The 23895-nt window shown below is 38.4% G+C and overlaps 2 protein-coding genes across 3 annotated transcripts in view; one reads left to right on the top strand and one right to left on the bottom strand.

The window, feature by feature from the left end:
* Window positions 1–105: 105 nt before the first annotated feature.
* Window positions 106–17777, top strand: LOC107687044 (zonadhesin-like; the record flags this gene model as incomplete). Its single annotated transcript, XM_016484182.1, has 36 exons — window positions 106–182; window positions 275–413; window positions 509–650; window positions 794–1108; window positions 1616–1732; window positions 1950–2074; window positions 2403–2548; window positions 3340–3483; window positions 3577–3684; window positions 3890–4059; window positions 4461–4663; window positions 5713–5854; window positions 5992–6239; window positions 6340–6517; window positions 6637–6745; window positions 7213–7307; window positions 7895–8071; window positions 8364–8566; window positions 8674–8818; window positions 8955–9196; window positions 10454–10618; window positions 10851–10978; window positions 11162–11433; window positions 11731–11939; window positions 12650–12794; window positions 13106–13353; window positions 13490–13619; window positions 13734–13932; window positions 14035–14196; window positions 14422–14552; window positions 16073–16275; window positions 16381–16516; window positions 16957–17100; window positions 17236–17326; window positions 17470–17522; window positions 17629–17777. Coding segments are annotated over 36 exons (5718 nt in total), but the record flags the coding sequence as incomplete, so codon positions are not given.
* A 3141-nt stretch (window positions 17778–20918) lies between these two features.
* trappc14 (trafficking protein particle complex subunit 14) overlaps window positions 20919–23895 on the bottom strand; it is a 16951-nt gene continuing 13974 nt past the window's right edge. For both annotated transcript variants that reach the window (XM_016484184.1, XM_016484185.1), the window contains 3 exons: window positions 22706–22842; window positions 22378–22577; window positions 20919–21119 (listed from right to left, as the gene is read on the bottom strand). In XM_016484184.1, the coding sequence (XP_016339670.1) occupies window positions 20966–21119; window positions 22378–22577; window positions 22706–22842 (491 nt within the window). In that variant the 3' untranslated portion in view covers window positions 20919–20965. The remainder of the gene's footprint in view (window positions 21120–22377; window positions 22578–22705; window positions 22843–23895) is intronic.

The raw sequence follows: 23895 nt of genomic DNA, 5'->3' as shown, positions 1-23895 counted from the left end.
TGAAGGGTCTGCTTACTGTGGTATCATATTGGACAGCAATGGCCCTTTTGCTGCTTGCCATCCAAAAGTCAACCCCAATGTGAGTGAAATCAAATCTGTTAATTTTATGACTTCCAGACCCCAACTGGTGAAATGGTCCAAAGCCCCAATGACTTTGGCCACAGCTGGAACATAGACCCTGAGTAAGGCACTATGCAAGACGTGCTGTTACCACTAAAAGCCTTTTCTCCATTAACTCAGACCATAGAGAACTCACCTCTGATTCTGCCTTCAGGTGTAACAAGCCTGAGGTTGGCCCACCCCCAGGGTGTACAGATGCTGAGCAGGAGTTGTATGAAGGGTCTGCTTACTGTGGTATCATATTGGACAGCAATGGCCCCTTTTCTGCTTGCCATCCAAAAGTCAACCCCAATGTGAGTGAAATCAAATCTGTTCATTTGAAATGCTTTTGAATTTGAATGCTTAATCATACAACAGATATTTACAGATCTTAACCCTGTGTGTTTAGGGTTTCTTCCAAGACTGCTTGTTTGATGTTTGTGAGCTGGATGGTGCTCATTCTGCACTGTGTGAAGCAATAGAGTCATACGTCAATGAATGTCAGGACCGTGGCGTCACAATTGGACCCTGGAGAAACAGCACCTTCTGTCGTATGTCTGAAAAATACATATTCCTTAACCATAAACTCTGACAAAAAATACAGACATGAATGGCTTGTCCTATTTCTCGTACTGTCAAATAGAGCAAAGTCGCAAAATTATGATTAGTACTAACACACATTCTTCCTCTCCAGCTCTGAAATGCCCAGCCAACAGTCACTTTGAATCATGTGCACCAGTTTGCCAGCCTTCCTGCAATCCAATTCCACCAAGTCAGTGCACCGGGCCTTGTTCTGAAGGATGTGTTTGTGACCCTGGATATATCCTCAGCGCTGGCCAGTGCGTGAAAGAAGACACATGTGGTTGCAGCTATAATGGACAATATTATAAGGTGAGGAAATTGAATGTGGTATCATTTAGGACAGAAATGGTTTGTTATAGTCGATTAACTAGTACACCAATGGAACAATGTGGAGTACAGGATGGCGTAATTGGGTGTTTCCCACAAGGTGAGCATTCTGGTTAACTCAGAAAGTGTGTTTACATTTAATTTTCAAACATCCATCCATCCAATTTCAGTCAGGCAAAAGCAATAATGTCTTTTTAAAATAAATGTCTGACTTAAAATCATACAAGTCCAGTTTTTGCAATGCTGAGCTAACAGATTGCATATAGATGCAATTATAGCTCGGCTTTGTCCAGCATATATGCATGATAAGACAACAGTTGCCATCAGCTTTGTGCACTGGCTCTAAAAGGAAAGATATGATGTGTAATTATTCCTTCTAAATATTAGATTATGTATATTTGGCTGGAACGATGGAGACTGTAGCTTGACTATGCTTTACTTTTTTATAATAGTATTCCATGGTCATAGGATGTTGTATCAATTGCAAACAGGTCATAACATCACAAACTTTTCATTATTTACAAACAGTGTGCAATGGTAAACTATTTAAGTTTACACCTTCTAGAGCTTGAAAATTGTTCATCAATCTCTTTTCTCAATCCCCCAGAATCTCAAGACTGTATTATCTCTGGTGATCCTCATTATAACACCTTTGATGGCAAATACTACACCTACATGGGCACTTGCACCTACACTCTGGCCCGCACCTGCAAAAATAACACTGGTAAGAAATGGCCAAAGCCAACTTTCCACTACCAGCAGTAACATTAGAGTGCTTTGGTCATCAGTAGGTGTTATGAAGCAGCAAACTATTGTACTCTTACTATTGATTAAATGTACATTAAAAGTCCCCCAAATTAACTTAAAAAGTGATTTCAAATAAGAATATACATGTACAGCTTTAAAAAATAACTTCACTTTCTTCTATCTTGGGACTGCAGGCCCCTGGTTCTCCATTGAGGGCAAGAATGAAGAGAGAGGAGTTTCTGGCGTTTCTTACCTGAGGAAACTCTATGTGACTGTAGATGGCATCACTGTGACAATGATGAAAGATAGGAAAATTCTGGTCAGTATCCACAGCAGCTGCCTTCATTAAACCATCATTGAAGCCATTCTGTAGTCTTGAGATCAAGAATTGAGGTTTTAAATAAACGGCTACAATATATTTAAGTCTCTCTGGGATTTAATCCTTGAGATTAAGTAAATGGACATAATAGTTTTTATCAAATATTTTCTTTCAGTTCCTAATCTGTTCATAGTCAGATTATCCCTCTGTCCATTTTTCAATAATAATCTAGACAATAAAGCAAAAGAAATAAAATCTTAGTTCCTCTTGTTAAATTTAACATTAGCCTTCAATCCACCTCTGGTTTATCTCTTTTCCACACACTCAGGTGAATGGACTCAGGGTGTCTCTCCCTCACTCCCCATCTCCGCTCATTTCGCTGTCTGTTGCTGGACAATATGTAATCCTCACAACTCCGTTCGGCCTGAAGGTGCAGTGGGATGGCAATCATTACGCCAAGATCTCTGTTCCCAGGTAAAGAAAATGTGAAAAACGCCTCACTGGAATATATACACAGTACTGACAGTATTTTGCAGAAAACACTAAGACCCACAATGATTAAGGTTTGTAGATCTTCAGTAAAATCTGCAAAAGAAAAATCAAAAAGCATCTCTGGGGAAATTAATGTCTTTACATTAATATCATTTTGTTTCTCATTTTATCAGTTCCTACTATGACCAGATGTGTGGCCTGTGTGGTAATCCTTGAGATTAAGTAAATGGACATAATAGTTTTAATCAAATATTTTCTTTCAGTTGTTCCTAATCTGTTCATAGTCAGATTATCCCTCTGTCCATTTTTCAATAATAATCTAGACAATAAAGCAAAAGAAATAAAATCTTAGTTCCTCTTGTTAAATTTAACATTAGCCTTCAATCCACCTCTGGTTTATCTCTTTTCCACACACTCAGGTGAATGGACTCAGGGTGTCTCTCCCTCACTCCCCATCTCCGCTCATTTCGCTGTCTGTTGCTGGACAATATGTAATCCTCACAACTCCGTTCGGCCTGAAGGTGCAGTGGGACGGCAACCATTACACCAAGATCTCTGTTCCCAGGTACTTAAACTATGAAAACATCCTGACTGAAATGAATGCATCATTCTGACCTGAAGCATTTGACAGGAAACAATAAGACCCACAATGATTGTTAAGGGTTGTAGATCTTAAGTAAATCCTGTAAAAGAAAAATCAAAAAGCTTCTCTGGGAAAATTCATATCTTTACATTATTCTCTCTTTTTGCTCCTCTCTCACTCATTTTATCAGTTCCTACTATGACCAGATGTGTGGCCTGTGTGGGGACTATGACGGAAACCCCAATAATGATTTCATTAAGCCAGATGGCTCCCAAACCGACAACTCAAGTCAGTTTGGCAACAGCTGGCAAGCTGATGAGGATGAGGATGCAACGTCAGTAACTTTCATGCTTCTTCATCAACAGGCAATTTTTTAGGTTGACTTCAAATGCTCAGTCATGCCTTAATGATGACGATGTGTTTTCAGGTGCAAGCCTGACCCCGGGCCTCAACCACCCTGCGATCCTGTGCTGGAGGGTGTCGTGTCAAACCCAGAGAACTGTGGGAGAATAACTGACACAAATGGAACATTTAGGTTAGGACTTACCAAACTATGACATTTTCTGCTAATAAACAATGTTGAATCATTCCATTTGAAATTAATCAGCATGGTTTATAACAAATATGTGTGTTCTATTATTCATACCATTTCTAACATGAGAAAGACTATTAGAAAGACTTTTGAAAAACTTTTAAGTGCTTAATAATAGCACACTTTCTCTCATATTTGCTCCTCACAGGGACTGTATAAAGGTGGTGGACCCGTTGTCTTTCTTCCAGAGCTGTGTGTTTGATATGTGCCGTTATCAGGGGCTGCAGCATGTCCTTTGTGACCAGCTTCAGGCTTACACTGATGCTTGCCTGAGTGCAGGTGCACCTGTCCATCAGTGGAGGGAGCCAGACTTCTGCCGTGAGTCATTCTCTCATTTATAGTATCACACTGCATAAGGTGTAGGGTTTGATAAATGGTTTGATCATATAATATAGCAGCAAAATTTGGCGTCTTACATCCATGCAAGAATCACATTTCACACTCCCAGTGATAAGCCTGCTTTCAGCTCCACTTAATGCACAATATAAATTATTGAAGTGAATGAAGAGGTTAGAATAGCAAAGCTACACTTGTGTCAGTTTAGCCTTATTATTTTTTATTATTTATGGGGCTTTTATGCCTTTAATGGCCAGGGTGGTGAAGACAAATTACGTCACAGAGGGACAGGGACATAAGACAGGGAAACTACAAAGTCCAAACTGCACCCCCACTTTAGCCTTCTCCATCATTTAATGATGTTTTCCTTAATTTTTCTACAGCTCTGGAATGCCCTCCAAACAGCCATTACTCCATATGTGTGAGCTCCTGTCCGGAGACATGTCTGGGTATCAGTGGACCCCCGGGCTGCAGTGAGAAGTGTGTAGAAGGCTGTGAGTGTGACCCTGACTTCATCCTCAGTGACAACAAATGTGTTCCTGTTAAAGACTGCGGCTGTGTGGACTCCTCAGGCTCCTACCATCCAGTGAGTTTAACACTAAGGCTGACCCCCCGGGTTACTGAGGCCGAAGACAATATTATGAAAATGGGACCCCCTGGAGTAAAAATTGTGAAAGTTTTGATTTAAAATATCCAAAGAACCACTGCAAACACGACGAGTAATCTAAAAACATTCATTTCTGACGTTATTCATAATTTTAGCTTTTGTAGTTTACCTAAATAGCAGTTTGACAAATAAATGATTAAAGATAGATGGAAACTGAGTAACTTATAGGTTATACATTTTTACTATTCTTTGGGCCTGTTGTCTAATTTTGTCATTATTCTTATGAGAAAATGACAAGCACGCTGTCTGTCATCCAAAAGTGCTTTAAACACTACGTACACAGCAAAAGCACCAACTCAAATAGCCAAACAGCAAGCTCTTCCATGACTTACTTTTTGTGTTTCTGTCGAACGTGAGCACATTTGACCAATCTGGGGATAAAATTACTGTGAAAAACGAGGTACTCGCGTTCCCATCAATGCACTGCACAATGCGTGAATAAATTATGCTAATTATTTTAATTCTTTAATATTTATTGTTTTGCAGTTTGCTACTTTATTTGTGCTGTTGTTGTTGTGTTTCACTTTCAGATAGTTTGTTGCTTTCAGTTATTTCTTGTTATGTTGTTATCATTCAGAGGGCATATTTTAAAGACTTTTTATGCTTGATTCTCGTTAATGTGATTTATGTGTTTAATGTTTATTTATTTATTTATTTATTTATGTAGCTATAAAAATAATTAATTCGTTTGAGTTAAATGTTTTATTAAGTCCCTACACAAAACAACATGACACTTGTCGCCACCTACTGGACGAAGGAGTCTCTGTACGAATCAATGCATGAATCTTTTGGTAAACAGATTTAAATGAGTCGAGTCACTGTGATAAATCAAAACCCATGCTAGTAGCGTCTATATCACCTATTGCTTAAAACACAATGCACAATGCAGGTGTTAATGTTTAAAAATAGGAGAAATGTGCTTGACTTGTGGATTTCTAACACATTCCTATCAATGTGGCCATATTTAGGTAAATGAGAGCTGGTATCTGGAGGGCTGTACACAGAAGTGTACATGTGAGGGTGGAGGAACTATTCAGTGTTACAACACCAGCTGTCTTCCTACTGAGAGCTGCCAGCTTCAAGATGGAGTCTATGTCTGCAAACCACTTGGTAACAAATATAAAACTAGTTTACACAGTTTTAGCATCTTATCAAACACAAACATGCAGTTCTGCACAAACCTGTTGACACATAGAACTAAACTTTCTGAGTTTTATCTCTCCAATTTTTATCTCTTTCTGTTTTAGGTACAGGCATTTGCTCAGTTTCTGGTGACCCTCATTATAATACCTTTGATGATAAAGTACATCACTTCATGGGTGCCTGTTCCTATACTCTCACTAAGCCCTGTAATGAGACCTCCGGCTTGCCATACTTTTCTGTGGAGACACAGAACGAGCACAGAGACAATAATAAGAAAGTATCTTATGTAAGATCTGTCATCATCAATGTGCAAGACACAACAGTCATTTTGGGCAAGGGTCGCAAAGTTCAGGTAAGGGACATTTCTAAGATTTGTGAAACATAAATAACAGATTACAGGAGATCAAAACAGCAGTCCATCCATGTGCCTACCTTATTTGTACATCCTGCAGGTGAATGGAGTTCAGGTCACTGTGCCTGTCACACTTTCAAATGGTATTAAGATCTTCCTAAGTGGCAAATTTGTGGTGCTCGAGACAGACTTCGGATTGCGTGTCCGTTTTGATGGAAACCATCATGCAGATGTCACCTTGCCTTCCTCCTACAGCGGACTGTTATGTGGACTCTGTGGTAAGGACTGCAACTTCAGTTATCTAACTAACTGATGGAGATTCAAAAGCTACTTTATACTGCTACTAACCAAATATTAGTAGTTTGATGTCAGTCATTTTAATAATAATATTTTACAGGAAATTATAATGGTGATCCTAATGATGACAACATCAAGTCAGATGGAATGCCAACAGACAGCACCAATGAGCTTGGAGAAAGCTGGAAGGTGCCCGATGACAGACCAGAGTAAGCGAAAGCATATTTGTGACCCTGGACCACAAAACCAGTCATAAGGGTCATTTTTTTTTAATTGAGATTTATACACCATCTCAAAGCTGGTGGAATAATAATCATAATAATAATAAATATGAATAATAGGATAGGAAAATATTTGGCCGAGATACAACTATTTGAAAATCTGGAATCTGAGGGTTCAAAAAAATCTAAATATTGAGAAAATCTTTGATATATTTACAGTAGGAAATTTACAAAATATCTTCATGGAACATGATCTTTACTTAATGTCCTAATGATTTTTGGCATAAAAGAAAAATCAATAATTTTACATACAATGTATTTTTGGCTATTGCTACAAATATAACCCAGCGACTTAAGACCAGGGTCACATTTAATCGTGCACTGCACCAATGATAGTAAGATTTTTGAAGATCATTGAAGCTTTTATTATTCATGCCTGTTCCTATCTCGCACAGTTGTACTCATGGTGGAGGAGACATTGAATGTGATGACAAGATCCAGAATGAAGCACAGAAACCTACTAGCTGTGGCATGATCACCGACCCCAATGGTGGGACACGCATACATTCAAACATACATTTTAAAACGTTTTAATGATAAGGTCACTGAAAAAATACATAAAAAGCTTTATCTCAATTAGTAGTTTGTCATATTATTTTTATAAGTGTTTTTATTTTATTTGCCTAATTTTATTTATTTATTTTTATCCTCATATCATTTCAGATCAGCATATGATAGAGTTTGTTTACACAATGTAATAATTGAATATTCTTTTGGGGCTTAGCGTCACATTTCTTAATTTTTAGTCAACGTTTGCATTTGTAAATGTTATTCCACCTTATTTTGTTCTTAATTAATTAATTAGAATAAACCATATTTATGTTAGAACGCATGATTATTTGTCTGCTTTGGGCGGTTTGACTACAATCATTGTAATACATTTTGGATTAAATGTTACCAATGACTTGAACATGACTTGAAGAGTAAAGATGTACAAGAGGCCTAATTTTACTCTATTTATGACTATATTCCAGCACATCTGTTCATTGCATTGAGCTTCTCAGTTTTATAGAGCTGTTCTATGACACTACACCTGTTTTATGCACCATTAAAGCCTACTTATCATTCTTTTCCCAGGAATCTTCAAGCCATGTCATGCAGTGGTGCCTCCCGGTCCTTACTTTGAGAACTGTGTGTTTGATCAGTGTGGCACTGGTGGGGCCACAGTGGCACTGTGCCAAGCTATTCAAAGCTATGCTGACCTGTGCGCTCAAGCTGGGGTGCCAATTAACTGGAGGAATAACACCTTCTGCCGTAAGTGTTTGAGCCCTGCAGACATTCTGTAATGTGCCCTTAAAACCTACAATTCCTCTATCCTGATTCCTGGTAACATTTTTAAGACTCAGCCTTTGTAGTGTGTGCACGCTTCAGTTAGGGAGTGATCAATGAGTGCTGTTTGTCTTTTTTGTGTTTCTAAATTGGCTGTGCTAAAACAGTTTCCCATCCATCCTTCTCTCTTTTCTAACTATTTTCATTCATTTCATTTCTCTTCTGACACATTGCAATGGTTCGTTTAACACTACTCCTTTATTTCCATTTCTTCCAGCTATTAAATGTCCAGTTGGTAGTCACTATGAGCCGTGCGGTTCAGCCTGCCCAGCCAGTTGTCAGGACCCTGGATCTGAAGGCACCTGTTCTGAGCCCTGTGTTGAGGGATGTGTGTGTGACCCTGGTTTTGTCCTCAGTGGAGACAAGTGTGTGCCGTTCAGTGAGTGTGGTTGCACTGACAGAGACAACAACTACAGGCCTGTGAGTTCTTGAGAAGACTGAATGAAATTTACTAACTTTTAATTTCTAGTTTAGGCTATGTCCTTTTGTGCATTTCAATTCTTAATGTATATCTGTGTGATTTTCAGGTTGGAGACAGCTGGTTCACAAAAGATGATTGCACAGAGCGCTGTGTTTGTTCACCTTTCAATAAGGTGACTTGCGAGGCATGGCAATGTGGTCCCGCTCAGGAATGTAAGGTCAATGAGGGTGAACTGGGCTGTGTGAACACAGGTACATACTCTACATAATCTATCTGTCTGTCTCTGTCTTCTGTCTATCTATATCACTATCCATCTATGTCTTTTTATGTGTCTGTTTATGTATTTATCTGTCTATCTGTCTGACACATGCTAATCCTTCTTTGCAGGAGTGGGCATTTGCCACATTGCTGGTGATCCTCACTACTACACTTTTGATGGCATCATGCACACCTACATGGGTACCTGCACTTACACGCTGGTGGCGATATGCGACACCTCTATGGTGACACCCTTCACCATTGTGGCCAAAAACGAAGAGCGCGGCCAACCAGAAGCTTCGTATGTTCGCTCTGTGACCGTCTACCTGCCCACTGCCAACATCACCATCAGCAAGAATGGAAGAGTACTGGTGAGAGCCCGAGAAGGAAGGAATCCATCCTTCTCTCTTTTCTAACTATTTTCATTCATTTGTTCTCGTCTGCCTCATTGCATTGGTTCGGTTAACACCACTCTTTTATTTTTCTATTTCTTCCAGCTATTAAATGTCTGGTTGGTAGTCACTATGAGCCGTGTGGTTCAGCCTGTCCAGCCAGTTGTCAGGACCCTGGATCTGAAGGCACCTGCTTTGAGCCCTGTGTTGAGGGATGTGTGTGTGACCCTGGTTTTGTCCTCAGTGGGGACAAGTGTGTGCCCTTCAGCGAGTGTGGTTGCACTGACAAAGACAACAACTATAGGCCTGTGAGTGCTTGAGAAGACTCAATGAAACTTACTTCTGTTTTCAAATTTTAAATAATTTCTTACAAATTGAACACATTTCAGTTCACATTTTTGTGAATAAAAGTGTAGTTTAATTATGCATGTTTTCATTTCTAGTTTAGGATTGTCCCTTTGTCCATTTCAATTATTAATGCGTATCTGTTTGATTTTTTAGGTTGGAGACAGCTGGTTCACGAAGGATGATTGCACAGAGCGCTGTGTTTGTTCACCTTTCAATACAGTGACATGCGAGGCATGGCAATGTGGTCCCGCTCAGGAATGTAAGGTCAATGATGGTGAACTAGGCTGTGTGAACACAGGTACATACTCTACATAATCTATCTGTCTGTCTCTGTCTTCTGTCTATCTATATCACTATCCATCTATGTCTTTTTATGTGTCTGTTTATGTATTTATCTGTCTATCTGTCTGACACATGCTAATCCTTCTTTGCAGGAGTGGGCATTTGCCACATTGCTGGTGATCCTCACTACTACACTTTTGATGGCATCATGCACACCTACATGGGTACCTGCACTTACACGCTGGTGGCGATATGCGACACCTCTATGGTGACACCCTTCACCATTGTGGCCAAGAACGAAGAACGTGGCCAACCAGAAGCTTCGTATGTTCGCTCTGTGACCGTCTACCTGCCCACTGCCAACATCACCATCAGCAAGAATGGAAGAGTACTGGTGAGAGCCCGAGAAGGAAGGAAGGAGAGATGCAGTAGTGGTTTTGACTAGGCTGCATTTGCATGTCTTCTTCTGATTAGACATCATGAATAGGCATATAACAGTGACATATTGCATAATATCATAGATAAGATTCTAAACAGTATGTATTCAGTGATATGATTGTGCTAAATCTCTGGCTTGTACTCATATCTGTCCTCTCCACCGACTAGGTGAATGAACGCAGGATAAAAACCCCCTACGACATCAGTTCAGCCAAGGCGCGGGTGTTCACCAGTGGAGTAAACACCGTACTAGACACTGACTTTGGCCTGATTGTGAAGTTTGATGGAGTGCACCATATTGAAATCACAGTCCCTGGAGACTATTTCAACAAGGTATGAAACTACACAAATACATAGCTAGAACATAACCCTATACCTGATATTTGTTGTAAATGTAGTCTTTAGATACAAATGTTTGATTAATAAACCAGATAGTTTCTTTTTTTGTCCAGATGCCTGAATTGCAATAAGAAAAGTGAAAGAATTTCCACAAGCAGATTTTGATCAAATCTTCCTTACACATATCACTCACTGCTTTTCCTATAACTCAACTTTCCTTTTATAGGTGTGTGGAATGTGTGGTAACTACAACGGAGATTCCTCTGATGACAACTTGATGCCTGACGGCAAACCAGCCAAAGATGCCATTGAACTTGGTGACAGCTGGAAGGCAGAGGGAGACAGTGATCCTGGGTGAGTGTTAAATTATTTGGTTCCTCTAAATACCTCTCCATAATTCAGAAATAAACAAACCTAGATAGATAGCAGCATTATAGGTGCACTTATGGTGCTTATGAATCTGAGCCAATCATGGTGAAAAATCAGTACAGTTTCACTTGTCTTCATTCTTCTCTTGTGTTCATCCATGCCTCGCAGATGTCAACCTGATCCACGGCCAGATGACAAACCCAACTGCGACGAGAATGAGGAGGAAATCTACAAGTCACAGTGCGCGGCGTCTATCCTGTCTGATCTCTTCAAGCCCTGTCACTCTCTCATTCCTCCAGAATCTTTCCTGGGGAACTGCGTCTATGACATGTGTGAATATGATGGCATGCAGTCGACTCTGTGCGATAACATTGAAGCTTACGCTCAGGCCTGTCATAGCGCTGGAGTCACGATCAGCTGGAGAAACAGCACCTTCTGTCGTAAGTGAAAGAGGGAAGGAAGGATGAAGAGATGTGCTGAGAATGTAATGCTGAGCTGGGTGACAGGAGGAAGAATAATTTGGCTAGAATTGTAACGATCAAAAGAGCAGAACTTTGATGCTGATAAAATTAAGCATTTATGAGATTCTTCATTGATAACCTCTAGGCTATGCATAAATATTAATGAATTTCTATGCATATTTTGAAGGAAGAAATGGTCTATGAGTATGTCAGAGAATCATTGTCATTCAAATCCAGTGCATCGAACTTCTTTCCTTTGTGTTTTTTTCTTTCCAGCTCTCCCGTGCCCACCAAACAGTCACTATTCTGAGTGCACAGCACCATGTCCTCCTACCTGTGCCGATCTCTTCCCCGTATTCTGCCCATTACCACCCAATAGCTGTGTAGAGGGCTGCCAGTGCAATGGAGGTTTTGTGCTAAGTGATGGCAAGTGTGTTCCCCTCTCAAGCTGTGGATGTGTTGACAGCAATGGAGAGTATCATGATGTGAGTAAAGTTGCTAGAATTCCATGACAGTCGACTGAAATATTGAAATATTTTTTTTTTTTTTTTTTAAAGAAATTGATACTTTTATTCAGCTAGGAAACAGCTAAAATGTACAAAAAAAAAAATGATAGTAAAACATTGATAATTTATAATGTTACAAAAGATTTCTATTTCAAATAAATGCTGTTCTTTTGATCCTGAAAAAAGTATAATGAAAAAAAGTATTAAGCAGCACAACTGTTTTCTTTGTTAATAAGAAATGTTTCTTGAGCTTATCAGAATGATTTCTGAACGGTCATGTGATGTGACAATGAAAACTGGAGTAATGGCTGCCGAAACATTTAGCTTTGCTTTCACAAGAATTTATCACATTTTTAAATATGCTAAAATAGAAGTTATTGTAAATTGTTATAATATTTCATAGAATTACAAGTTTCACTTTTTTGATCAAATAAATGCAGCCTTGGAGAATATAAGAAACTTCTTTCTAAGATTTAAAATCTTACCGACCCCAAACTTTTGAACAGTAGTCTGTCTATTAAAGAATTCTGTTCTTCAGCTCATTATTGAAATCATTTTCTACGTACATGAATTATGGCAAAAACACGATACTTAAAGAATGTACAGTATTAGAAAAAGGTGCTGTAAAGACGGCCGTGCTTTCATTTTTTGTTACAAAATGTTACAATACTGCCTGGTATAAATTTTAGGTGGGAGATTCGTGGATAACTGACCACTGCGAACAGAGGTGCAGCTGCAGCCTTGGAGGAGTGCTGTCCTGCACGTCCTTTGAATGCAATGACAACTCAATCTGTGATCTTGACAGCAATGGAGACCGTTACTGCAAACCTGAGAGTGAGTTTAGGACAGTTTTACAATGAGAAATACTAAGAATGAGGGGAAAATAAAGTCAATTTACTTAATTCAGACAAATTCAAACATTTGTATTTATTATACATGAATGACCAAAAATTTGCAACAATTTTATCTTAGTAAGGACTACTTCATGTTTCACGTCTCCACGTCTTGAAGTTTTTGGGGTTTAGTGACTGCGTCTTGTGGGCATCTAAAGAAATGTAAATGTTTAACCCTTGAAGCAGGTTCAAAGTTAGTCTTAATATCCACCTCAGGAATGAACTAACTCAAACCTCTTTTACTTCTCATAGAATTCGATGACTGCAATATTGCCGGGGACCCTCACTATCGTACCTTTGACAAATACAATCACCACTACCAGGGAGCATATACCTATGTATTAACTCAGAGCAACAATCTGCCCAGCTCCCTCACCCCTTTCATAGTCCGTGGCAAAAACCAGCGGCTGGGAGGCATCAGCCGGGTGTCGCTCCTGCGCGAGGTCTATGTGGATGTGTACGGCATTACTGTTCGCTTTCAACAGAAGAAGAAAGTGCTGGTGAGAGATTCATGGGACATGTAGTCAATCCCAATAGTTGTATCTAACAGACGTTCAAACTACTACTTCATAAATGACCACTCAATATAGTAAAATGCCAATATCATGGATGTCTTTGCATTTTTTCCTCCATCAGGTCAATGACGAGAAAGTTGGTCTACCGTTCAGTCCTGTACGTGGAGTTAACATAAAAACAAAGTCTCGCTTTGTTATGCTCACAACTGACTTTGGCCTTTCTGTGCGCTTTGATGGCAATGCTCAAGCAGGTAGATCAAAACTTAAAATCTACATAATTTGTCAAGGATTTTTTATGCACAGCTTTGCATATTTTTTTTAAGTATTTAATAACAAAATCTCTCTCTCTCTTTTTTTCCCTGAAGTGGTGACTCTGCCTAGTGTATACAGATCTCGTGTGCTCGGTCTTTGCGGTAATTATGATGGACGCACCAGTAACGAGTACACAAAACCAGACGGCACAGTTACCCGCAACCTCAATGAGTTTGGAGACAGCTGGAGAGTAACTGACAGACAGGCGGGTCTTCGTACCACATCCCTACCAAAGATGGTGCACCTACACAAGTACGGAAGAATGCTATGCATTATAAATCAACTGGGAAATTCTCATGTACCTCACTCTAACCATATGAACCATATGAAAAATCCTGTCTTCTTTACTATTAGGCGTGAAGTGGAGGCCGATCCAGATTCAGGGTTTGAGACGACGGGCTGCACAGATGCTCTGCTGGATGAGCTGAACGGGAATAAAATGTGTGGGGCTCTCAGTGACCCTGCTGGTCCTTTCACTGCCTGTCATGCTGTGATCGCTCCGAATGACTTCCAGGAGTGAGTAATGTGTGCATGTGTTTGAGGGAGTGTGCACTCTAGGTAAAAGTATTTGTTTACTTCCTGAGCTCAGAGAATAACGTAATGCAAAAGTGGGTGTGTGTTGCGCTAACTATGTACAAGAGCGTGTGTATGCGTGTGCGTTTGACTGAGATAAACCTGTGATATGCGGGTGTTGGTACGGATGCACAGTCCTTCATGACCGTGTGTGTGTTTGCATTGCAGGGATTGTGTGTTTGACCTGTGTGCTGAGCAGGGCAATGAAGAGCTGCGCTGTGAAAATTACGCTGTCTACGCTCGGGCTTGCCAAGATCAGGGTGTTGAACTAGGGCAGTGGAGACAAGAACTGAATTGCGGTATGAAAAATAAAATCATTTACACAATGTAGACCAGGGCTGTCCAAACTCGGTCCTGGAGGGCCGGTGTCCTGCAGAGTTTAGCTCCAACTTGCCTCAACACACCTGACAGGAAGTTTCTATGCCTAGTAAGAGCTTGATTAGCTGGTTCAGGTGTGTTTAATTAGGGTTGGAGCTAAACTCTGCAGGACACCGGCCCTCCAGGACCGAGTTTGGACAGCCCTGATGTAGACTTTATCCATTCTATAGCAATATAAACACACAAAATGTTTCATTAAAAAATAAAATAAAATAAAAACACGGTTGAAAATCATGGTTTCCACAAAAATATATAGTAGCACCACTTTCAACATTGATAATAATAAGAAATGTTTCTTGAGCACAAAATCAGCATCCTGGAATGATTTCTCTAGGATCATGTGACACTGAACATTCAGCTTTGCCATCACTGAAAAAGAAAACATTTAAAAGATATTATAATAGAAACATTATTTACAATTGTAATAATATTGCACAATATTTGTGTTTTATTGTATTTGTGACCACATAAATGCAGCCTTGTTGAGCATAAGAGTTAAAAAAAAAAAAAAAAACATTTAAAAAAATTAAACCCTAAAACACATTTTTTTGAGATGTTAACAGGTTGCACATCAGTGAAAACAACAATAGCACTCATTATGTCTATTATTAAGGGAAAATTGGTTTTGTTTTGTTTTTTACAATTTTTGGAGCCATTTCGTTCATCCGTTTCAAAAAGCAAAGTTGAATCAATGTCACGAAAAGTGACGTATATGCATTAATTTGGAGAGGTGATTGGCTGCGTTGGCTGAAGAGTACGCATCTACGTCATCAGTTTTTCTGAGCTTTTGTCAGTATTATTCATGAGAATGTACTCATGATCCAGTCACTGCGCTGTATTATGCATGAGGTCGTATTACAGCGGAGAATTTAAAATGTCACGATAGAGCTTCCTCGCTGTCAGTTCACCTCTGCAAACATGACTGTAACAATACGTCTGGTCATGAACGCGATGACACGACGGATTATTGTGATACACAGCAAACAAGAGACTAGTGCTGGCACACGTGAAAATGTTATTAGAACTTTTAAATGTTCTTCTTCATTTTTCATATAGACCAATATCTCTGCTTATATTTATTTCAAATAATAATTTATCAAAACATATTTGATTTGTTCATAATCGTTGTTAGTAGTCTCTAATGATAAGATTTCTTGAGAGTTGGTTATCATTATTATTATATTTTTAAAATATATCAAGGTGGCGCCTACCTCCTCTTCACACCTACTTTTCCACAGCTTTTCACACGTCTATTTCTGGAGTCTTTTTCAAATCTAAGGTGTGAAAGACCAGTGCTAAAACGGGGGGTTCGTGACACTTTAAACTATTCCAAAAACCAACTTATGCAAAAATAAATAAATAAATAGCAAATATAAATATAGATAGATTCATGTTTCTTCTTTTGTATGTTCTTTTCTGATTGTGTGTGTTTGTGATTTAGGTCTGCAATGTGGGCCCAACAGCAACTACTCCGTCTGTATGACTCCATGCCCAGCATCCTGCGCAGACCTGGCGGCTCCCTCTGAGTGTGAGCAAATACTGTGTGTGGAGGGATGTATCTGCGCCCCTGGCTTTGTCCTGAGCGACCAAGACTGTGTGCCTTACAGCGAGTGTGGATGCACTTACCTCGATCGCTACTATCTGGTGAGTCTTTTGATGCATGTAAAATACTACAGGTTAAAGGTTATGATGTCAAATACACTGCACAGGTCTTGATGATCATGTTTCTCGGCACCTTTCCACACACAGCTGAAGGAGACATTTGTGACAGAAGATTGTTCACAGAGTTGTGAATGTACTAGCACTGGTGCTGTATGTCAAACAAAGGGCTGTGGAGACAATGAGATCTGCACTGTGTACGACACCAAACGCGACTGTTATAAATGTGAGCTATTTCACTCTTTATATTATCACAAGATGTTCTCAAAATATATTTGATAAATATATATTGCATAGCTTTTAGAGTTTTCTAGTCTAGAAACGATACAGAATTGGATATCATGTAGTTATGTTATTATATTACTATGGAAGCCCATTTCTGCCATGCAATAAAAAATAATTGTGAATTTGTATATAATTCATTAGAATTGTGAGATATAAACTAAAAATTCTGACTTTTTTTTTCTCAGAATTCTGAGTTTACATCTCACAATTCAGTCCATGTTTTTTGTTTTTCTCACAGTTTTCATCAGAATTGTAAGATAAAAACTGAGAATTGTGAGAAAAAGTTTTTTTTCCAATGGCGAAAACAAGCTTTCATATGTTACAGATGCTTCAGATGAGTAATGCACTGATTTTTAACTTCTTTTGCCCTCTGTCTCTCAGCGAGTCCATGTCTGAGCTCGCCCTGTGAGAATGATGGGACCTGTGTGGAAAAAGCAGATGGTTCTGGTTACACCTGCACTTGCTCTGAAGGTTTTGAGGGCACAAACTGTGAGATCTTAAAAATCCCCTCTGAGGGAGGCCTGGGTAAGTGAATGGGAACAGACTGTATTCATTCCTAATGTAAGATGCTTAATCGAACTAGTATTTGCATGCCTAAAAATGAAACCATATATGCCGGCCATGTGCAATAAAAGTTTTTTCCTGCTTGCTGTTTTATAGATCAAACAGCTATTATCTTGATTGGAGTCCTCGTGCCCCTTGGCATCATCCTCATAGTCACAGCAACTGTGTGCATTTACAAGAAGTGCAGGTAAAGCCCATTTAAAGAATAAAGGCAGATCTAAAGACACTGATCTTGCAATAAAGTCAAAACCTTTCCAAGCCAAGCATCCACTTGAAATAAGGTGAATTATTTATAAGGTAAATTAATGATTTTTATCCCTTTTTACACAGCCGCAAAAAGATAAATTATGAATCAAGTACATTAGAGTTGAACAAAAAGACAGGTATGTGGTAACTGATTATTATACTTTTTTCTTTCTAAAAATAAAAAAACAACTATGAAATGTGCAATGAGAGTTGTAATTTGAGCATTTCTAAATTTGTCCACAGATCAACCCTATGAAACTCTAGATGAGGGTAAGAAGCAGGAAACAGACAACAGTGTGCTGAAGGCCACAACATTCTGAAGCAAAACCTCAGTTTTTTGACAAAGATTTGCTGACAAGATTTTGTTTATATTTATTCACTAACTGGCAAAACCTATGTTTATATTTTACTTTTTAAAAAATTTTCAGTAACTTATTTGTAAACATCGTTGTAATTTTTGGTGTTAGCTATGTTATGATTTGGGGAATGAGTGCAATTATCAAATGTGTATGAAAATCTGATGTAAAGTAAATTATATTTTCTTCTGAAAATATTTTCTGTGCTTTATTTTTTATTATTTTAAATAAATTAACAAAATTTATGCCCTAGCTGCTTTTATTTAACTTGTTCAAGTGCAACAATCCAATAACCCACAACATTTTCAAGTGCAAAGCAGCAGTTCATAGAAGAGAAAAGTAAAAATGGTCTTGCTTGACCAGCTATCTAAATGATTGAGTTTCACAAGGACTGTCCTCCAGAAGAGCTTCTTGGTGGGTCTTGGCAATTCAAAAATGGCTGAAAGTCCAAACAAACAATACAAGACCATTGCCTCAGCTCTGATACCTTTTGTATAACTTCTAACCTCAAGCTATTTATACAGACTGGGAGTACATCCAATTGTTAAGTGTTGCCAATTAACAATTGTGCTGAGATTTGCCTTGTCAAGAGGCTAAAAAAAAAAGAATCCAAATGTTTTTGAAGTTTTGAGTTTTTGATCCATGCTGTTCAGGAAAACATCAGATCCAGTCACCAGTCCTTTGAACATTCCTTCTTTTTCCTCCAAAAAACAAGTTGCAAAAAAAATAAATAAAGTGCTTACAACAAAATTAAATAAACATGATAGTCCAAATCTTTTTGTTCATAAATGATCTTATCCTGCCAAGCAACTTTTCTTCACAAGTTGTCGATGTAAAATAATTATTAGATAGTCCAAAACAAGAAAAATTACAAGTGAAGTGAATTTTGAATTTTAAAATTAAAATAAGTCACAGTGTTTGTATTAAAACATATTATCTACATCCACAATGCAGTTTTGGATAATTGTTACATTTCCACAGGATAAGAAGTCTGTCTAAATATTTCAGTCTGAAAAAATTAAACATTCAATATCCTATAATCGGACACAATATAAAACCATGTGCAACATTCAACAACAAAGGAAAAGGTTCTTCAGTCCCAAGGATTAATCAGTAGTCCTCACATCTGCACAGAAATGTAAACATTGATAAAAGAAATCAATCGTAACCCCATTAAATGGCACAATGGGGTGACGCTTTAAGCCAGTTGATTATTGATTATCACTACAGCCTGAGGGGTTGTACATATCAAGCTCTGTTAAAGTCTGATGTTCAGTGTAAATGCATAGAAATCAATACTACTGTATGACCAGCATCTGCCCTGATGCTTACTGGGAATTTGTTCCCAGACATTTAGCGGGAGAGGAGCAAGATAATTATGGAGCAAAAGAAAAATGATCCCACATGTTTTTTGTGAACACACACTCCAGTAGGAATGTGACAGCATATTTCCAAAGCCATGAAGGGAGGAGCAGAAATAAAATGGCATCTGCCAATAACACAAGCTCCACCTTCAGGAACCAGAAGTGACTTGATTTGGTATTGAAAGGTTGTGTGTGATCACATGGGGAACCTGTATAAGTTTAACAGCTTGATTAACTGGAGTGTTAACATTAAATAACAGTGAAATAATTTGATGAATAAAATAAATACAAATTTAACAACACACATAACTATGGAGTAAGGAGTATCAATGATATGGAGGGCGGCACTACAGTTACACTGCAGGGTACAATTAATCCCAGACCAAAAACATTCCAGTGTACAGGACTGAAAATTAAAGAAGCCTTCTGATTGCTCACAGGCACAACATTGCAAACCATCTTTCAAGTAATTAAGGAAAACAATAAAAGCACTTTTACAAAGAGGAATTAAATATGGGCAGGGAAATGTTGGCAGTACTGACAAATGAAATTTAAAGACATTAAAAAAAAAAATCTGTCCAATAATAAGTAGTAAACAAAGAAAAACACAAATTTGTATGTGACATCTTTTACAATGGATATGACTAGGCCCAGACAGAATCTGCTGAAAGGGTTAGTTCACCCAAAAATGAAAATTCTGTCATTAATTACTCGCCCTCATGTCGTTTCAAACCCGTAAGACCTTCGTTCATCTTCGGAACACAAATTAAGATATTTTTGATGGCATCTGAGGGCTTTCTGACCCTGCATAGACAGCAACGCAACTGAAATGTTCCCAAGTCCAGAAACGCAGCTGACACAGAACAGCATACATTGTTTACGTCCAGCGGATATTCTTCAAAATGGCACCAGGGTGATGCGGAGGAGACGAATTGTTGAATAAAGTCGTTTTTTTATTCTTTTGCGCACAAAAAGTATTCTTGTAGCTTCGTATAATTGCGGATGAACCCCTGTCACATGGATTATTTTACCGATCTTCCTGCTACGTTTCTGGACTTGGGAACATTTCAGTTGCGTTGCTGTCTATGCAGGGTCAGACAGCTCTCAGATTCCATCAAAAATATCTTAATTTGTGTTCCGAAGATGAACGAAGGTCTTACGGGTTTGAAACGACACGAGGGTGAGTAATTAATGACAGAATTTTCATTTTTGGGTGAACTAACCCTTGAATTCTTCATTCTTTGCCCTGATTTTGGGAGACAAATCTACAGAATAGATTTAAGCAAACACAATGTGTTTAATAGAGTGCTAGACTCATTTGTGGCTGAAAACATAGCCAAACCATTAAAAAAACAAGCGTGCATGGGGCCGGTCCTATGGAGAATCATTTTCTTCAGAAAGATTTCTGAGCACACAGACTCCATGTGGGTCTGGGTATGACTAACCATAACCATCCATTCTCCCTTTAAACAACCATCAATACAATATTTTAACTTGTATGTAACACAAGTTTCAGAACTTCATGACTCCAGTGAAATGTCCTACGGATAAACAATAAAAACCCTGTGTGTTTATGCTTTCTTTTCATTCCTTCTGTCGAAATTGTCAAAAACAGTAGCTGCATGTAAATTGCATTGAAATTATTTTCAAATAATCATAACTACAGCATGTAAACAATGAATGCTGGTAAAACGAAAACAAAAATACATATTGAACTGAAACTGACAGACACCACTTTTTCGATTTACACCGCTTCAATGACACGTGGCTCTTTCCCAAAATTCAAAAATATCCCTATTTCCTCTCCTCTGTCTGGCTGTGTCTGTGTGTGTGTGTGTGTGTGTGTGTGTGTGTGTGCATTTAGGTGTGTGAATCCAGTACCAGCACCTTGCACTCACGCTTGGCAATTTTGTCAAGTGACAAGATGTTCCTGTCTGGAGGGAGGTACAGCGGCCGTCCAACAGGAGAGCCCACGGGAGGGGTGATGGCCCTGCGCTCCATAACACTGCCTGTCCTGTAAGACATGAACATAGACATTGATCTGTGCTGTATAAATGAGACAATCGTTTTTTTTTTTTGACAAAGAAAACATTGTGAAGTGAGGCAGTTGTAAGAGGATGTACCAGTTTACCATAGGCTATATCAGAGTTCCTGCCTATGTAGACAGTTCTAAATCAGTCAACTAAGATCTTCCATTTCAGTTAGAATAATGCTGTAGAACAGGTGTTTTTCACAAATATTACTAACTTGTAAAGACAGCTAAATACATTCATGTATAGACCCATTAATACTGTGTGATCAAAAGTTTGGGGTCACTAAGATTTACCAAGCTGCATTTAATTGATTAGTAATATTGTGAAATATTATTGCTATTTAAAACAAGTGTTCTATTTAATTATTGTTTAAAATGTAATTTATTCCTGTGATGGCAAAGCTGAATTTTCAGAAGCCATTACTCCAGTCTTTGGTGTCACATGATCCTTCAGAAATCATTGTAATATTTGGTGCTGCAGAAATGTTTCTTATTATTATCAATGTTGAAAACAGTTGTACTGCTTAATATTTTTTTGAATCTTTGAGATGTTTTTTTTTTTCTCTTAAAATTCTCATTGACCACAACCTTTTGAACAGTAGTGTATATTGTCACTGCACTAAAAAAAATTATTAAATTAAACTAATTAAATCGTTAAAACATTTTTGGTTGGCAGTGCATCTTTGTTCACCCACTGTGTAAGTAAAATCAAACCTTTAAAATTAATTCAAATAAACATTTTTTAATTACTTACTATTAAAAAGGCTGTCAACGGAAAAAAACAAGTAATCCAAACAAAAAATATATTAAAAAACACACAAAAAAAGAAATTTGTTATATTATATTATTGTTAAACATATTTAATTCATATATAGTGTGTACAGTGTACGTGAGAGAGACAACCTGTAAGATTGAACTGTATTTACATCAAGTGAAATAGATGAAGATCACACACCAAGTGTGTGTGTGTGTGTGTGTGTGTGTGTGTGTGTGTGTGTGTAACGAGAAGGCGATTTATGAGGACATTTTCAGTGTCCCCGTAATTCAAAAGGCTTATAAATAGTTCAGAATGAGTTTTTTTGAAAATCTAAAAATGCAGAAAGTTTCCTGTAAGGGGTAGATTTAGGTGTAGGGTTGGTGTAGGGCAATAGAAAATACAGTTTGTACAGAATAAAAACCATTATGCCTATGGAATGTCCCCACAATTCACAAAAACAAACCTGTGTGTTTAACGCTATACCTTGTGAGATGAAACTTTGATGGTTGCTGGTGAGAAAAGGACTGAGAGCGGCCCAGACTGAGACTGGCCTGATGTCGGTCCAGAATATCTCTAACCGCTGGACTGGACGGACTGTTCTTGCGGGACAACGGACGGGCATCAGGGGGAGGGTTGGACACGGACGCTGTGAACTGTAGCTTCAGTTTCATGTGCTGACTCAACTAAAGACAGAGAAAACAGAATAGCGGATATTGAGGTGTGTAGATCCAGTAATCTAACTCATTGGTTTTGTTGAAGGAAGTGAAACAGAATACGGAATTGCTCACGTCACACACATATTACTCTTTACCTCAAAAAGACCTGCTCGGAGTATCTGAAAAGCCACACTGACGGAAAGGGTACTGCCTTTTCGACAGTAACCCAGGTTACTGAGAGGAGAATGACACACCACTGCATTCACTGCAGGATCCTCTTTCTGTCCACGACCTGAGAAGAAGAGAGAATCAAAAAACATCTGGACATACAGTACAAAGCAATATTTTAGTCATGATCAAGCAGTTAACACACACACACATCAGGAACATTGATATGTGCTGCTCATACAAGATATGCAGGTTCTAATCTGACCCTGGTTACGTCCTAATCTACTTAACATCATTTCCTGTTCTCTCTGCACTTTCCTTATCAATAAAACAGCCTACAAAAAAACACAAAAACAAATAAGCACAAAAAGAAGCCAAAAACTACAATAACATAAAACATTCTATTCATAAAGACATTAAAAAAAAATAAAATCAAAATATGAATGCGTTTGGAAGGGTTATTGTCCATCTGCAATGTCCAATCAGTCAATTTGCAGTCTGGGTACTTTTACTCATTCGTGTTTGATGTGCCAAGCCTGACATTAGCTCATCTGGCATCACATTGCAAATACTCACATACACAGCTACAGCCTCAAACTCTGTGTTCTCTACATCTACAAGCATGAACCACACCCTTTATGAGCAAATAACATTTAGCAACTTTTGCCTTTGCGCTCTACTTTGCTTTTATCAGGCCTGTCTCTGATAGTGTGGCAACACTTTTTCCAATGTTTGCAATATTTTTTATCAACTTTGCAAACAACACTTTTTAATTGACTGTCAATCTCGCATTGCTTAACATCCTCTCACTTTAACTGCTACATTTCCCCCCTTTGGTCGAACACTCTTCTTGACACTTTTTTTGAACATGAACCAAGAAGTCTCTCTCCTCCCTCTTCAAACCAGTGTTGTTAATGTTTACTAAAACTAAAACTCTTAAAACATTGCTTTTGTTAATTGAAAAAAGCTTAAATAAAATGCAATATAAATATTAGAAAATAAACTTATTATAGTGGATTTGGGTGTCCGCCATGACACTCGCTGTGAGAAATACCGCAAGCGGAGTGATACAAACGGTGAAACCGTTGGAGTTCTGTTATCACTCTAATATCACACTCTTATCAGCCATTCAGATTCAAGGACCGGATAGAATAGATAGATAGTTGTATGTATTTTA

This window comes from Sinocyclocheilus anshuiensis, unplaced genomic scaffold, assembly GCF_001515605.1.
Source record: "Sinocyclocheilus anshuiensis isolate Anshui unplaced genomic scaffold, SAMN03320099.WGS_v1.1 scaffold2054, whole genome shotgun sequence".
Lineage (NCBI taxonomy): Eukaryota > Metazoa > Chordata > Actinopteri > Cypriniformes > Cyprinidae > Sinocyclocheilus > Sinocyclocheilus anshuiensis.
Note: the sequence above shows the minus strand (reverse complement) of the source record. Positions and strands in the feature narration are given on the sequence as shown.